Here is a 15,612-nt window from a genome sequence, read left to right as displayed (position 1 = left end):
TGAATAATTTATTGACAATGTATTTGTAAATAACTAGTGTGTTTAGTTCTGTATTCTTGAGCATTCCAAATCAAGAATTGTATCATTTAATTTTATGAAAAATGTCTATTATAACCTTTTAGGCTGCAATATGAAAAACAAATGAAAAACAATATGCACAAATCATAACTACTATAATGGGTGAATTTGTATACATAAATTTAAATAATTATTTTGTTGTATGAATTATGGCAAGAGATAATCTCATTGACTATTTCAAGACCACTTTGTTAAACTAAAACAAATCTCACTGATTGATTATGCTCTCAATGATAAATTCGTATTGTTTAGAAGTAGTAACATCAAAAATTATTTTATAACAAATAAAGAGTGAAAATGTTACTACACAATAAATAAATAAATAAATAAATATATATATATATTATCAATTTAATTGTTAAAAGTATAAATTCTTAATATCTTAGAATCTACGTCCAGATTATGAAAGTAAATAACCTAAATTTGATAGAAGGGTTAAGTATTGGAAATTTAAGATTTGAGGTATCAAACTAACAAATTATGTTATAATAGATCAAATTAAAAAAAAAATTTATATGATCAAAATAAAAATTCACTCATTTACATAAAAATTCACTCATTTACATGAACTAAAAACATATCTAAGTCTTTTTTAATTTTTAGAATTCGGAATTATTAGTTTTATTATTTAATTCCATTACATTACTAATATATATTTTGATACTATTAATCAATTAAAATAAATTAGAACAAATATTATATGTAAGAGTAATTATTACATATTTAAAAATTTTTAATTAAACGACAAATTATAATTAAATAATGGTGTATAAATTTTATACTAATATATATATATATATATATATATATATATGTATTCGTAACGGTTATATTATAACTTATAAGCGGGTCTGTGGATGATCCGGCCCATTTCTAGACCCAATGAAAAACCCTAAGAAATCTATTACAAACCTGAATTTCTATAAACCCTCCCCAACTGCTCTATTACTTTTGATTCAGTTTGCGTTTTTAATTTTGTGCTTAGGATCACTTTGTCCTCTAACAACATCAGGAATCTCCAGAAGGGTATCTATCTATCATTTCCATCGTTCAGTACTCAAATCCTACTCTTAAATTAGCTTTTTTCGATATCTTTTATTTCATAAATTTGGTTTTGCATTTCATCTTGTTTATTTATTATTATTTTTTCTTTAACGATAGCTTGACCCGACCTAGTTTGTGGTGCAAGGACAAGTGCTTGTTCTTCACATCACCACCAGGAAATCCCCATTTGGTGAAGGTAATTTTAGTTTAAATTTGTTCTTATAAATTTCATTTTTATGTACTTCTTTCTAGATTCTGATAAAAAATGCAGCTTTATGATTTTCTTTTGTAATTACTCGTATTCCCTTGTGCTTTTGGAAACCAGAAGTTGTCTGACGAGTGCTCATTATGGTCATGATGCCCTCAATTCCTTTCATTTTACTTGAATTTTATATATTTATATCTTATATATTTCAGATTCAAATTTTTCTGTACCTTTATCTTAATGGACAATATATGATTGTGTTGGTGATTTTTTGAAGCTGAACAGAAAAGAGAAGAAATGGGGTTAGGGCTGAGAGAGATAAGGTGTAGTGGAGAGCCTCTCGTAGACAGTGAGAATGGGGAGGAGTTGATGAGGGTGCAGCCTGGTGTAGGCATAGCCTTGGCCGATCTTCCTTGCGAGTCCCCTGGCACACTTTATATCACTAACAAGTATGTTATCCCTTATCCTCTCCTCTTTTTTCTCTTGTTCCAATTTTTTTGTATTGTTGTGTGCTCTATTCTGTATTCATTTACACTTTGATTTTACATACAGGCAAATAATTTGGGTGAATGATGTAGACAGGAGTAAAGGATATGCTGTTGATTTTTTATCTATATCTCTTCACGCCATCTCCAGAGACCCTGACACTTACCCCCTTCATTGTTTATATACCCAGGTATCTTTCATAATTATTTTCTATTTTCTATTTTATGCTTCTTCACTGTCATCTGTCTAATTTGTTTCTATTCTTCTAGATTGACATAGAAGAAGCAGATGAGGACCATTCTGATTCAGATTCTAATCATATTCAACAAGATTTGTCTAACATATCAGAGATGAGGCTCATACCCTCTGATCCTACTCAATGTAACTTTTTCTTTTCTTCATCACTTTGCACATTATACTTGCTTTCTGTACTTTTGCTTATGTGTCATCTCATTGTTTTTCAGTGGACGCTCTCTTTGAAACATTCTGCCGGTGTGCAGAGCTTAATCCAGAACCAAATGATGGTCAGCATTAGTTTTTACTTCCTCACTCTCGTGTTTTCTTCTTTTCTGAGTTATTTTCTTCTTTTAGAGGTGGAAGAAGAACATAATTGGATTTTCAGCGCTGACCAGATGGAAGATGAAGAAGCAGGTTTATATGCGGGCATTTAATCTTGATTCCTAGTACATTGTATAGGCTTATTGTATTATTCTTGAACGTATTTCTTTTCTTTTTCTATCAGAGGATGAAGGTTATTTGTCTCATAATCCAGCCAACACTATTGGTCAGTCAAATGGAGATCATGATCTGGCTCGTACTGTGCTTGAGGTAGGGTCTTCTTTCTTGTATTGACTCGAGGTACTAGTTATTTGTTTCCTTTTAATCTTAAAACTGTTGAACTAGAAAACTGTTTCAACTAGGGGGATACACAGTTGAATGAATGAAGCTACCCTTTCCTATCTTAATGTGTAGAATAAGTGATGTTAATACTTTCCTATCAGGATTAAGTGGCACATGTTTGTTTAAAAGAGAGTGTAGAATCTTAACTAACAATAATATTGATGTATGATGCATTTTATTATTTATTACGAAGTTTGGCAAGATTTGTTACTAGGCGTGGATGACTTGTGAGGCTGTGAACTGGGTATATCGTCATAAAAAGTTTTGAACTTGTCATGAAAACAAGATTGCTAGGGTTTTATTTTAATCTGTGCAATGTGCAGACATTTTAGATCTATGATGAATAATTTGTATGTAATAATTTATTTTGTATGATTTGTTTTCTCTATGCTCTCCTTGTTTATATTCATTTTAATTTATTACAGCTTCAAATCGATGATCGAAGATTTGAGGATGCAGAAGAGATGGAGGATAATGGAGATGGCACCCATCATTGAGTGTCGGCGTATTCTTCAAAGTAGCATTTTCTAGTGCTTATCATCGTTGAGTTTAGGTGTTTTCTTCAAAGTAGCATTTTCTAGTGTTTATCAAAAGTCATATCGACTGTCTATTGTGTAGTTTGGTTCTATATATGTAAACCTATTATGAAACATCTGATCAGAGGCATAGAGCTTGGAGTGGTTTTTATCTTGAGCTTTTTTCTCTATTATAAATTGCTGAATACCGAGTTTAAAGCTGACTATGTAGAAGAAATTTGAACATTGCTTGGATAATTTATTGAAAATGTACTTGTAATTAATTAGTGTCTGGTGCTCCATTCATGTGCATTGCAACGCAGGTTGAAATTAATTACTGTCTCTTTATTCCAACAAGAATTCTGAAAAACGTTTTTGTTGAGGAATAATTTAAAAATGCTCTTATTCAGTGCAAGTAATTCTATTATGCGCAGAGAGGATGAAAACATGAATTAGCAAGTAATTCATGTTCTTATTTATTAGTCATTTTGATCAGATAAATGTATTTTTTATACAAGTATTTTTAAGTTCGAGGACTTGGCCTAAATATCATCCTTTTTTTTTCTCTTAAAATTTACGTGCTAAAACCTAAAAGTAATAACAAAAATGTGTTTTTATTTAAACTACTAGGTTTAGGTTCAGCTTGTTGGCGAAAGGTTTAGAATATTTCGTTGTAATTCTTACAGAATAAAAAAAAAATGTGTTTTTAGTTGAAGTAATGAAATTTCTGAATTTTTTTTTTTTCAAATTTATTAAAATTTTAAAACATTATTAGTTTCATTTTATAATAAAAACTGAAAAAAAAAATAAGACGAGGAATATGAGAAAACATGCTTTTCTTCTTTTAACCATACTATTTTTCAGGTAACCATGGGAAAACAATATAAACTGTAAGGTTAAGTGAATGTTATAGAAAACATGCTTTTCTTCTTATTTATTTCTTTCCAATTAAATAATCAAAATTTTACTCAATTTTTTATTTATTTATACTCAAATTTTTTATTTTTTTCCGATCAATTTCTCACCTATAATTTTTCTCTCTAGCCTGAACAAACGTAATTTATAGGTTAAAACTCTTATTTAGTCCCTGATAATATTTTTTTGTTTCAATTTAGTCTCACTTCAATTTTTAGTTTCAATTTGGTCCTCAATAATTTAAATTATTGCAATTTGGGACTTCCGTCAAAATGATTTAAACAGAGTTAAATATTGACCACGTGGATGCCACGTAGATGGATGCCAAATTTCTCGAATACACCTAGAACCAGAACGACCCGTTCTGCTGTTAGAACGGACCTTCAAGGTGTATTCATGCAATTTTGGCGTCCAGCTATGCATCTACTGACATCTACTGAAACCAGAACGGCCCGTTCTGAAACCAGAACAGCCCTTTCTACTGTTAGAACGGACCTTCCAGGTGTATTCATGCAATTTTGGCATCCAGCTATGCATCTACGTGGTCAATAATTAACTCTGTTTAAATCATTTGGACGGAAGTCCCAAATTGCAATAATTTAAATTATTAGAGACAAAATTAAAACAAAAAATTAAAATAAAACTAAATTAAAACAAAAAAAAAATTATAAGGGACAAAATAGTTTTAACCTAATTTATAATAATGCTTTACGCCTTTACCAACATTGTAAAATAAAGTACTGGGATGTGTTTGAATAAACTTTCATCTAAACCTAAACGTACATTTGTCTAAAAAAGATACCTCACACTTATTTCGGTGAATTCTCTGACGGACCACTTTCACAAGTGGTCTATGGGTGCATCATCAATTTTCACCCTTAGATGTATCTAAACTAGTACACCATAATACACCTTACCACACTGGATCTAAATTTTTGATTTTTTTACTATTTTTTTTTAAAAATTACCCAAAAAAAAAAACACGTGGCAACAGACGCAGCTGCTACTGACACTCGGAACGGGCCGTTCTGAAATCAGAACGGCCCGTTCCAAATGAACAAATAACACATAAATATTGGACCAGAACGGGCCGTTCTAGATGACAAAAAAACACATGACGAATGGAACGGAACGGCCCGTTCCAATATCAGAACGGCCCGTTCCGAATTCAAAAATGACACATCAATAATTAAATCAGAACGGGCCGTTCTGAAAATAGAACGGCCCGTTCTAACTACAAATTTGTCACACGAATTTTTTAAAGCAAAATAATATATTTTTTTCCATTCTACTAAATTACATCTACACCCTAAACCCTAAACCCAAAAAATCTTATACTAAGGTCCATAATACAAGACAAAACAATATAAACTCTTGTACTACCAAATATATAAGAAAAGTGGTCATCCACTAAGGCTCATAATACAAGACCAAACATTATAAACTCCTATACTACCAAATATATGAGAAAGGTGGTCATCAATGTAAAGTCCAAGTAAAGAGAACCTTAGGCCCACCAAACCCATTGGGCTCACTAAGCTCAGAAGTAAACAAAAGTCCAAAGGCCCACAAAGCCCAAAACTAGGTCCAATAAGCTTAAAACCCAAAAAGTCTTATACTAAGGCCCATAATACAAGACCAAACATTATAAACTCCAATACTACCAAATATATGAGAAAGGTGGTCATCCATGTAAAGACCAAGTAAAGAGAACCTTAGGCCCACCAAACTCATTGGGCTCACTAAGCTCAGAAGCAGTCAAAAGCTCAAAGGCCCATGAAGCCCAAAACTAGGCCCAATAAGCTTAAAACCCAAAAAGTCTAATACTAAGGCTCATAATACAAGACCAAACATTATAAACTCCTATACTACCAAATATATGAGAAAGGTGGTCATCCATGTAAAGCCCAAGTAAAGAGAACCTTAGGCCCACCAAACTCATTGGGCTCACTAAGCTCAAAAGTAAACAAAAGTCCAAAGGCCCATAAAGCCCAAAACTAGGCCCAATAAGCTTAAAACCCAAAAAGTCTAATACTAAGGCTCATAATACAAGACCAAACATTATAAACTCCTATACTACCAAATATATGAGAAAGGTGGTCATCTATGTAAAGCCCAAGTAAAGAGAACCTTAGGCCCATCAAACCCATTGGGCTCATTAAGCTCAAAAGCAATCAAAAGTCCAAAGGCCCATGAAGCCCAAAACTAGGCCCAATAAGCTTAAAATCCAAAAAGTCTTATACTAAGACCCATAATACAAGACCAAACAATATAAACTCTTATACTACCAAATATATGAGAAAGGTGGTCATCTATGTAAAGCCCAAGTAAAGAGAACCTTAGGCCCACCAAACCCATTGGGCTCACTAAGCTCAGAAGCAGTCAAAAGCTCAAAGGCCCATGAAGCCCAAAACTAGGCCCAATAAGCTTAAAACCCAAAAAGTCTAATACTAAGGCTCATAATACAAGACCAAACATTATAAACTCCTATACTACCAAATATATGAGAAAGGTGGTCATCCATGTAAAGCCCAAGTAAAGAGAACCTTAGGCCCACCAAACTCATTGGGCTCACTAAGCTCAAAAGTAAACAAAAGCCCAAAGGCCCATAAAGCCCAAAACTAGGCCCAATAAGCTTAAAACCCAAAAAGTCTAATACTAAGGCTCATAATACAAGACCAAACATTATAAACTCCTATACTACCAAATATATGAGAAAGGTGGTCATCTATGTAAAGCCCAAATAAAGAGAACCTTAGGCCCACCAAACCCATTGGGCTCACTAAGCTCAAAAGCAATCAAAAGTCCAAAGGCCCATGAAGCCCAAAACTAGGCCCAATAAGCATAAAACCCAAAAAGTCTTATACTAAGGCCCATAATACAAGACCAAACAATATAAACTCCTATACTGCCAAATATATGAGAAAGGTGGTCATCTATGTAAAGCCCAAGTAAAGAGAACTTTAGGCCCACCAAACCCATTGGGCTCACTAAGCTCAAAAGCAATCAAAAGTCCAAAGGCCCATGAAGCCCAAAACTAGGCCCAATAAGCATAAAACCCAAAAAATCTTATACTAAGGCCCATAATACAAGACCAAAACAAAAGTCCAAAGGTCCATGAAGTACAAAACTAGGTTAGTGAGCCCAATGGGTTTGGTGGGCCAAAGGTTCTCTTTACTTGGGCTTTACATAGATGACCACCTTTCTCATATATTTGGCAGTATAGGAGTTTATATTGTTTGGTCTTGTATTATGGGCCTTAGTATAAGACTTTTTGGGTTTTATGCTTATTGGGCCTAGTTTTGGGCTTCATGGGCCTTTGGACTTTTGATTGCTTTTGAGCTTAGTGAGCCCAATGGGTTTGGTGGGCCTAAGGTTCTCTTTACTTGGGCTTTACATAGATGACCACCTTTCTCATATATTTGGTAGTATAGGAGTTTATATTGTTTGGTCTTGTATTATGGGCCTTAGTATAAGACTTTTTGGGTTTTAAGCTTATTGGGCCTAGTTTTGGGCTTCATGGGCCTTTGGACTTTTAATTGCTTTTGAGCTTAGTGAGCCCAATGGATTTGATGGGCCTAAAGTTCTCTTTACTTGGATTTTACATAGATGACCACATTTCTCATATATTTGGTAGTATAGGAGTTTATATTGTTTGGTCTTGTATAGTATATGACTTTTTGGGTTTTAAGCTTATTGGACCTAGTTTTGGGCTTCATGGGCCTTTGAGCTTTTGACTGCTTCTGAGCTTAGTGAGCCCAATGAGTTTGGTGGGCCTAAGGTTCTCTTTACTTGGTCTTTAGTATAGGAGTTTATATTGTTTGGTCTTGTATTATGGACCTAAGTATAAGACTTTTTAGGTTTTAAGCTTGTTGGGCCTAGCTTTGGGCTTCATGGGCCTTTAGACTTTTGATTGCTTTTGAGCTTAGTGAGCCTAATGGGTTTGATGGACATAAGGTTCTCTTTACTTGGACTTTACATAGATGACCACCTTTCTCATATATTTGGTAATATAAGAGTTTATATTGTTTGGTCTTGTATTATGGGCCTTAGTATAAGACTTTTTGGGTTTTAAGTTTATTAGACCTAGTTTTGGCCTTTATTCATAAGATGTTTGATGTCATTGAGGAAGGGGCTTCATATCTCGCTCAATTGAAAAACTATACTTAAATTTTAAATGTGATTTAGTAGAATGAAAAAAAAAAAAACAAATATGTAGCCAGAACGGGCCGTTCCGAATTCAGAACGGCCCGTTCTGGTTTAAGTAATCATATGTTACTTTTAAATCTGGAACGGGCCGTTCTGAAATCAGAACGGCCCGTTCTAGTGTAGTTTATCACGTGTTTTTTTTCTTTCTAGAACGGCCCGTTCTGTTGCATTATTCCTGTGTTATTTTTCATCTAGAACGGGCCGTTCTGGTTTCAGAACGGCCCGTTCCGAAAGTGATAGCTGCTGCATCCTCGTAATACGTGTTTTTTTTTAGGTAATTTAAAAAAAAATATATTTCAATAAAAAATTCAGAAATTTTATCCGGTGTGAGAAGGTGTACAATATATTTTCTCACTAAATCACAATCTCAACTATTCATTCTTTTTAATATTATATCTAGGGTGATTTTAGATGCACCACTCATGGACCACTTGTCTCTCTGGACTATCAGAGACATCACCCACTTATTTCACCGTTTTATGTTTCGGAAATTGGGATTGTTCGTTTGAAGCTTCAAAGGGAGATCCAAACATACAGTAGGTAGTAAGAGGAGGGAGAGACGCAGATCGAAATGGAAGCGGTGAAGAGAGTGATTCGGCAGCGTTGGAGTCTAAGAGATTATTCTCACCACTTGTCACGCCTCACACCCAAACGCTTCCTCGATCTTCATCAGGTTTTTTCCTCCCTCTGTTTCCCTCCCTTTTCTCACCTTCTTTTTCTCCAACTTTTCTATTTCATTTTTGCAGTTTGTAAATAAGGATGCAGTTGAGAAGGAGCGCGCTCGACTGTAAGTTCAATTTTCCTTTCCTGTTTTTTAGGGTTTTATCATGGTAAGTGTTAAACTGTGTGATGTTGACTAGGGTTTTTGTGCAGTAAAGATGAACTGAATAGGGGATACGTCGCTGATATGGCTGAGTTCAAAAAGCATGGTGGTAAGGTAAGCTATATCAATATGGGTTTTCTCGTGCTTAATTCAGGTTTCTATGTTCCAATCAAGGTGATACACCATTACTCATCAGCCAAAATTAACTTTCCAAACTCATGTTCTCAGTTTTTAGATGAGTTGGTCTGTTCATGCTTATCTGCTAGGCTAGCTAACCTCAAAACAGTTAGCTGTATATTGTTTGGAATATGGATCAATATATATTTATCTATAAAGGAAGTGGTTGACTGATTAGGCTAGAAGCATGTCTTGTGTGTACCCGTTCACATTTGTCTGTGGTTTGTGCAGATTGCTGCAGCTAATAAGGTGCTAATACCCGCAATGGTGGCCACCAAGTTTCCTGATTTTGAAGTCAGCTTCTCAGATGGTAAAACAATGAAGCTTCCTATCCGTGTTTCTGATGGTACAGTTGGTTCAGATAAATCATCCGTCCCCAAGGCATCTTTGGTTTGTCTCTCATTTCGAGCAAGCTCCCAGGTAAATGCATCATGGCAGTGTTTTGTAAACATATGATTTCTATTGTCTACGTTATTTCATTGTGTACTCATCTTACTGCAGCCGACACCAACCATGTATCATGTATGTCTTAAATGGTTGACACATTTGATGTTTCTTGCAGTCTTTCTATTCTATTTGAAATCTGAGCAGTATCTGCTATCTGTTGTCCACAGTAAGGGGAATTTAAATGTCACTGGAGAAAACAGTATAAAGAACGAGAGTTGGGAAGTAAAAGATAGGGTAGAAGATATTGAAAAATGCAATGAAAAGATACTTTTTTCCCCTTTCCAGGCTAAGTTTGCAATTCAGCTTCATTCTAAATGATTCTTGGTTTTTTATAGCAACTGTCATAAATTGCTACAATCATGGCATGACCTCCCCCCCTAAAGACGTGCCCTGTACACCTTTTAATTGGATAACAAGTGATTAAGGAACTAGATTTATGTTCTTTGTATTATTTAGTTTGATGGTAACAATCTTTTGGTTTGGTTTTTTGCTTACTGTTTCTACAGTAAATTCATTTCTCTGTATCCTTGACAGGCAATGATCGACTCTTGGAGCATGCCTTTTGTTGAAGCATTTAGCAAATCAAAAGACATTCATTTATATCAGGTACACTTATCTGTTTGTTTCAGGTTTTATGCATTTCCTTGTGGTTGATTGTGACATATTAGTCAGCTATTTATGAGAGCGCATAGCTGGAATATCCCTCCCCAAATATTTAGCTTCTTGCTTGAAACTTCTGAAGAAAAAGTGATGCATTTAGATTTTTTTGTGTTTGTCACTAGATGTTGACAATATTTATACAATATTAGAAGGTTATCATGGAATTATAGAACTACTACTTGATTTTGTTATGTTTTTCATTTTTTGATGCTGTTTTTCTGGGCTGCAATCATTGGCTTAGCTTGTTGAAGAGAGTTTCTTTATCAATGACTTCCTCTGTTAATCTGTTAGCCCTAGATGTAACCACATAGTGGGCTTTTCATTGAAAAATCTCATATAAATAAACACCAGGGAAAGAAAACTCGAGAAGTTATTACCAAAGTTATCATTAATGTAGTATAATGGTGGAGATTGGGGTGGTGTGGAGCAGCCTCTGGCCATCATTCAAGACCTGTACCTGAGTTTTTAATGTAGCAGGGATCTTGGCTCCGAATTGCAGCCTCTAACTGCGAAAACATGGCCATCTTGGTCACTGTAGTTGACAGAGGGAAATTTCCCTCTTTACCCGTTTTTTTGAGGTTAAACTTACTTTTTGTGGATTTTGGTCTTCTTTAGAAACATAGGACTTAAGGCGCAGGAGTCACTGTTTCTATCACCGCTCACTAGGATGAACACAATAAAGACCAAAATCATTTTCATCAAACCCGCATTTCTGTTTTTTGTCCCCTATTGTTCTAGTCTCTCCAACACAACTCTGTTACCTGAGACTGTTCTGGTCTTTCTCTCCATTTTACAACAGCTCTCTTTGTTCTCTATTAAATACAGGTCTTTCATTTAGTCTTTGTTCTCTGTTCTGTCCCTCTTTTATTTTTTGTGTTTCATATCTTCATTTTTTTTTCCTTTTTATATATTTGTAGTGTAAATTATTTAATTTGTATCTGAAAACTTTAGCAGCCATCCTGTGACCTGCTACACACGAGTGGTTAGTGGTTTTGGGGTTAAACGCTCAGCACTGTTGTTTGGGATTGATAACTACGGTAATAGTATTTTTTGACTGTAACTGAATTAGACTTATACCAGGCTTTTTAACACAGACCTCAAGCCCCTAAGAACTTTGTTAATTTTAAGTCCAAATCCTCCTCTCATTACTTGTGAATTCCAAGTACCAAAAATAATATTTTTGTGACAGAAATACCAAAAATAAAAGTTAGAATCAATATTTCATATTTTAATGTTCATTATCATTTATCTCTTGCTAACTCTAGAAACTATTGTCATTACTCTGGAAATCAATGTTTTTGACAATAATTGTTGTTGCCACCTGCCATGTCATTGCCATTGACCGCCTCCACCTACCACTGATTGCGTCTGGTGACCTCTACTGGCTTCCTTTAATAGAATTCCAATTTAATTCGGATTGTATTTCTATTTATCATATTTCTGTTTGTCCCAAACATACAAATTATGAATCCTAATCAAATCCAATTCCCAGAAATTTGGAATTAAAATTAGAATTCCTAATTGTAATCCAATATTATTATCTAAATAGACCCTTGGTGATAATTTTTTTGTTTCCACCTGTTGAATGATCAGCTAAAAATTTTCAATGAAGTTATATGGTATTTTTCTATCAGGTATCATTTATAGATTCATGGCTTTTATGTCGGTTTCCTATAAAACGTTTCCTTCTCTGGACAATGAAGAAACCTAATCATCCAGAAAGCAGGGATACGCTTCAGAAGCAGATGGTGTATTCATTTGGTGACCACTATTATTTCAGAAAAGAACTTAAGATATTGAATCTCCTAACAGGGTTAGAAGCCTTTTCTTATTCAATTCTTTTTTAGCCAATGAAGTTATTAGTTATGAAGAACACTGTTTCTAACATTTCAACTTCACAGGTATATCTTTCTACTTGATAATTTTGGTAGAGTAAGATGGCAAGGCTTTGGATTGGCAACAAAAGATGAACTATCTTCTCTTCTTTCTTGCACATCACTTATTTCAGATGAGAAATGAGGTAAGAGCTTGCTTTATCCGTTTTGATGACTTATGCTTGGTTGAGTCAAGTAAAATTATTCTTAAGAGAGTTTTTTTTTTTTTTTTTTTTTTTTTTTTTTTTTTTTTCTTCTTTAAGCAACAGGGGTAATCTTTTAAAACAATTCACGAATTGGGTAAAGCCGTGGTTGTGAAACAACCTTCTCTTAAAAGTCGTGTTCGTGAGTCATGTTCCACGAACACGACGTCTATTATTCTAAAAATAAATAAATAACAAAAGCCGTGTTTTAAAACACGACTTTTTAATATAATACACAATATTATTTTAACGTAAAATAAAAAGAAAAACTAAGAAAAGGGAAAGTCTCGATTTGAAACATGACTTCCCCATTTTTTCAATAAAAAAAATTATGAAGGTAGTGTTTGAAATCACTACTTTCGATAAAATAAGAAAAAAAAAGATGGTAGAAGTCATGTTTCAAAAACGCGACTTACTATTTTGGAAAAAAATTTGAAATCCACACATTTCGGGAATTTTGAAAAGGTAAAAGTGCCTTTTTTGTTTGTTTTTTCACTCATCGTATTTGTTGTATTTTATTTATTTATTCTTTCTTTGTATGAGTGTTCGCGGTGATATTCTGTATTTGCAGATATTTGGGCTATGATAGACATGGATGAGATTTTGCAGTTTTAACCAGTCAGTAGCACAATTCTGGAGTTATTATTGCCGGGAGGATAATTGGATTTTTTTTTCTCTTCAATATTTTTTGGCATATTTTTCTTCTTTTTAATCATGAGTTGAAATTCGTTCAAATAATAGTGCACGGAAACTTTCAAATTTATGAAAAATAATAAATTTATTTTAGATGGAAAGTGACATATTAAATGTTTATGAATTAAATATACCGACTATACACCTTGTCAATATCAATTATGCAGTTTTAACCTAGCAATTACTTTCCGAAGGGAAAATATGATATACAAGGAAAGAAATTGTCGAAGCTGAAAAGGAAAATTTAGCGCTGCCTCATTCCAGTTCCCAAAGGGTACGGGTAATGATTACGTCTACTACGCTAATGATCCTTATAATAAGTTCGAACATTTCACGAGTCACCTTATCCTCTTTTTATGCACAAAAGCTTGATATAAACTTGTCGAAGACCGTAAAAGCTAACTTTGACGAAGGCTCGAAGTTGGTTACATGTCCATAGAGGGAGTGCATCAAGTTATTTTCAGGGTAATTTTGAGAGTTATTTTCTTTTCTCCAGCTTTTATTTTCTTTTAATTGAATGGTTTCAACAGTAATTTATGTTGGTCTTTATGCTAACTGACATAATAGAACTAATAGAGAAAGATACACTATAAATTAGGCACAATGTTCGTTCTGAAAATTATTCAATTGATGGATGAATGGAATTGTGTACATCTTATCATTAAATAGGGCATGTTTGGGAATAAAGGGTGTTTATGGATTGAATTTTTAAAAAAGTCAAATTGAATCGAATTAATCTATGTTATAAAAGTAGATTGGATAACTGATTATTTTTATAAAGTAGATTGATTTGAATTTATAAAAATATGGATTGGTGTGTTATAATTATGTACATTATATTCATATGAGTTAGTTTTTTTTATTATAGAAGAATTGAACTGAATTGATATATTTTGTAAAAATGAATTGGGTAATCAAATCGGTTTTGTAAAATGAATTGATTCCAGTTTTTTCTCAAAATGAATGTTATTCTTTTATATGAACTGGTTTGGTTTGGTTTAAATTTTTTTACATTCTTAAACCTGACTGTAGTATTTTGCTCTTTCTCAGGCGCAATATTTTGTTGAATGGGGCTTTTTCAACTGTAAACAAACAGGCATAATGGCCATAAATGAGAAATGTCAGTTGCCTAGTTAGCAAAGTAGGGAGAGTGTGCATAAAATTGACATTTCCCGTAAACAATGTGCTTAGTATTGTGAAATACTAGAGAGTTTGCTGCAATGTGTGGACACTATGTAGGTTACAAAACTCACAGGTAGTAGTTGTCAAAACTCTATTCTGCCTCCGATGACGAATGAACAAATGTTGTTTCTTGGATCTCCACGATAAGCATCAATACAAAACCAAAATGTGGAAGTGATGAGGACCGATAAAAGAGACCTCTCCTTAGACAGCCTTTGAGACATTAGGAGAAAAGAGCTGTAAACATCGTCTTATCAAAACATGATCTTACAAAAGAAATCACATTCTCACATTTGTTTTACATTAACTTGTACTAAATTACATTATTTAACACATTCCTATTTATAAGTTAAACATTATATTTTTTTCTTTCCTTTTCGTGGTACACCTTTATCTGTTTTTTTTTTTTTTTTTTTTTCATTATCTATGTTATCACATGTCTCCCTTCCATTTGGTTTTAACATTTATATTTAAATTTCCCGGTAGTTAACTGATATATACCGTTGAATGATATACTTTTTATTTTTTTATATTTAATAATATAATTCATGTCGAGAATAAATATTGTATTTTTTTAAATAAATTAAAAACTTAAATATACAAGCATTGATTCTTATCTCTATTATGTTTCTTTAAAGTCAGTCTTAAATATGACATCTTTTCATCAATCATTTTAAATATAAATTATTTTAATAAATGACTTTTATTAATTCTTCTAATTTAAATCACTAAACATGCTAAATGCAAGGAATTATTATGATGAAAAGGCCAAAGGAGACTACAATTCATTGTTCACGTCTCCTTATACTTTGATCCTCTTTCTAAGTCCCCGTTTTGATGATTTTTACCTATGTCCTTTATAATATACTTGATAGTTTTTGGATATACCTGTCCGAGGAGAAGAAAATGGTACTTGCAAAAGATACTTCAATGTTCAAGTTAGTTTTCAAGACCAAACAAATCAATGATAATTAATTTGGTTATAATGAAAATATATTTTTCTTTCTTTAAACATTACTATTTATACTAATTTTATTGGGTCTAGGCCTATAGGATACACTCATTAATGATTATAATATTTTTAATAATCCTTTAAATTTTATTAATCACTAGAACATGTTGAGAAGACTTTGACTTTTTAATTATGTCAGGTCTCTTTATATACTATCATTATTAATCAAAATAAGTATAATAATTAATG

The 15,612-nt window shown here is 33.1% G+C and overlaps 2 protein-coding genes across 13 annotated transcripts; both read left to right on the top strand.

Moving 5' to 3' along the window:
- Nucleotides 1-945: 945 nt before the first annotated feature.
- On the top strand, nucleotides 946-3,515 carry LOC109815307 (nucleotide-sensitive chloride conductance regulator (ICln) family protein). 6 transcript variants are annotated; one of them, XM_020379995.3, is made up of 9 exons: nucleotides 946-1,104; nucleotides 1,268-1,318; nucleotides 1,613-1,776; nucleotides 1,880-2,003; nucleotides 2,083-2,194; nucleotides 2,278-2,337; nucleotides 2,405-2,464; nucleotides 2,556-2,641; nucleotides 3,139-3,515. In XM_020379995.3, exons 1-9 carry the CDS (start codon nucleotides 961-963, stop codon nucleotides 3,208-3,210), a joined length of 873 nt encoding a protein of 290 aa, XP_020235584.2. In that variant the 5' UTR covers nucleotides 946-960; the 3' UTR covers nucleotides 3,211-3,515. The 6 variants fall into 6 exon arrangements, with proteins under 6 accessions (XP_020235584.2, XP_020235582.2, XP_020235581.1 ...); XM_020379993.3 differs by having other exon boundaries at nucleotides 1,255-1,318; nucleotides 1,605-1,776; XM_020379992.3 differs by having other exon boundaries at nucleotides 963-1,104; nucleotides 1,240-1,318.
- A 5,270-nt stretch (nucleotides 3,516-8,785) lies between these two features.
- On the top strand, nucleotides 8,786-14,784 carry LOC109815304 (ATPase complex subunit). Of its 7 annotated transcripts, XR_003805670.2 has the most exons (10): nucleotides 8,786-9,025; nucleotides 9,099-9,139; nucleotides 9,226-9,289; nucleotides 9,584-9,772; nucleotides 10,334-10,405; nucleotides 12,094-12,272; nucleotides 12,361-12,479; nucleotides 13,397-13,503; nucleotides 13,597-13,694; nucleotides 14,280-14,784. XR_003805670.2 is itself a non-coding variant. In XM_020379986.3 (8 exons), exons 1-7 carry the CDS (start codon nucleotides 8,924-8,926, stop codon nucleotides 12,476-12,478), a joined length of 765 nt encoding a protein of 254 aa, XP_020235575.2. In that variant the 5' UTR covers nucleotides 8,786-8,923; the 3' UTR covers nucleotide 12,479; nucleotides 14,280-14,784. The 7 variants fall into 7 exon arrangements, 5 of the variants coding, with proteins under 5 accessions (XP_020235575.2, XP_082921766.1, XP_020235573.2 ...); XR_003805669.2 differs by having other exon boundaries at nucleotides 13,397-13,694; XM_020379986.3 differs by lacking the exons at nucleotides 13,397-13,503; nucleotides 13,597-13,694.
- Nucleotides 14,785-15,612: the final 828 nt, after the last annotated feature.

Source organism: Cajanus cajan, chromosome 1 (genome assembly GCF_000230855.2).
Source record: "Cajanus cajan strain Asha chromosome 1, NIPB_CcT2T_4, whole genome shotgun sequence".
In the NCBI taxonomy this organism is placed as follows: domain Eukaryota; kingdom Viridiplantae; phylum Streptophyta; class Magnoliopsida; order Fabales; family Fabaceae; genus Cajanus; species Cajanus cajan.
Note: the sequence above shows the minus strand (reverse complement) of the source record. Positions and strands in the feature narration are given on the sequence as shown.

What these genes read in the sequence shown, in the direction of transcription:
- LOC109815307 (XM_020379993.3), top strand. Translation starts at nt 961, where the DNA reads ATGAAAAACCCTAAGAAATCTATTACAAACCTGAATTTCTATAAACCC. An exon ending in ACCCTCTGATCCTACTCAAT is followed by an intron (nt 2,195 to 2,277) that starts GTAACTTTTTCT and finishes ATTGTTTTTCAG; the next exon opens with TGGACGCTCTCTTTGAAACA. An exon ending in TGGCTCGTACTGTGCTTGAG is followed by an intron (nt 2,642 to 3,138) that starts GTAGGGTCTTCT and finishes AATTTATTACAG; the next exon opens with CTTCAAATCGATGATCGAAG.
- LOC109815304 (XM_020379986.3), top strand. Translation starts at nt 8,924, where the DNA reads ATGGAAGCGGTGAAGAGAGTGATTCGGCAGCGTTGGAGTCTAAGAGAT. An exon ending in GCTTCCTCGATCTTCATCAG is followed by an intron (nt 9,026 to 9,098) that starts GTTTTTTCCTCC and finishes TCATTTTTGCAG; the next exon opens with TTTGTAAATAAGGATGCAGT. An exon ending in ATATTGAATCTCCTAACAGG is followed by an intron (nt 12,273 to 12,360) that starts GTTAGAAGCCTT and finishes TCAACTTCACAG; the next exon opens with GTATATCTTTCTACTTGATA.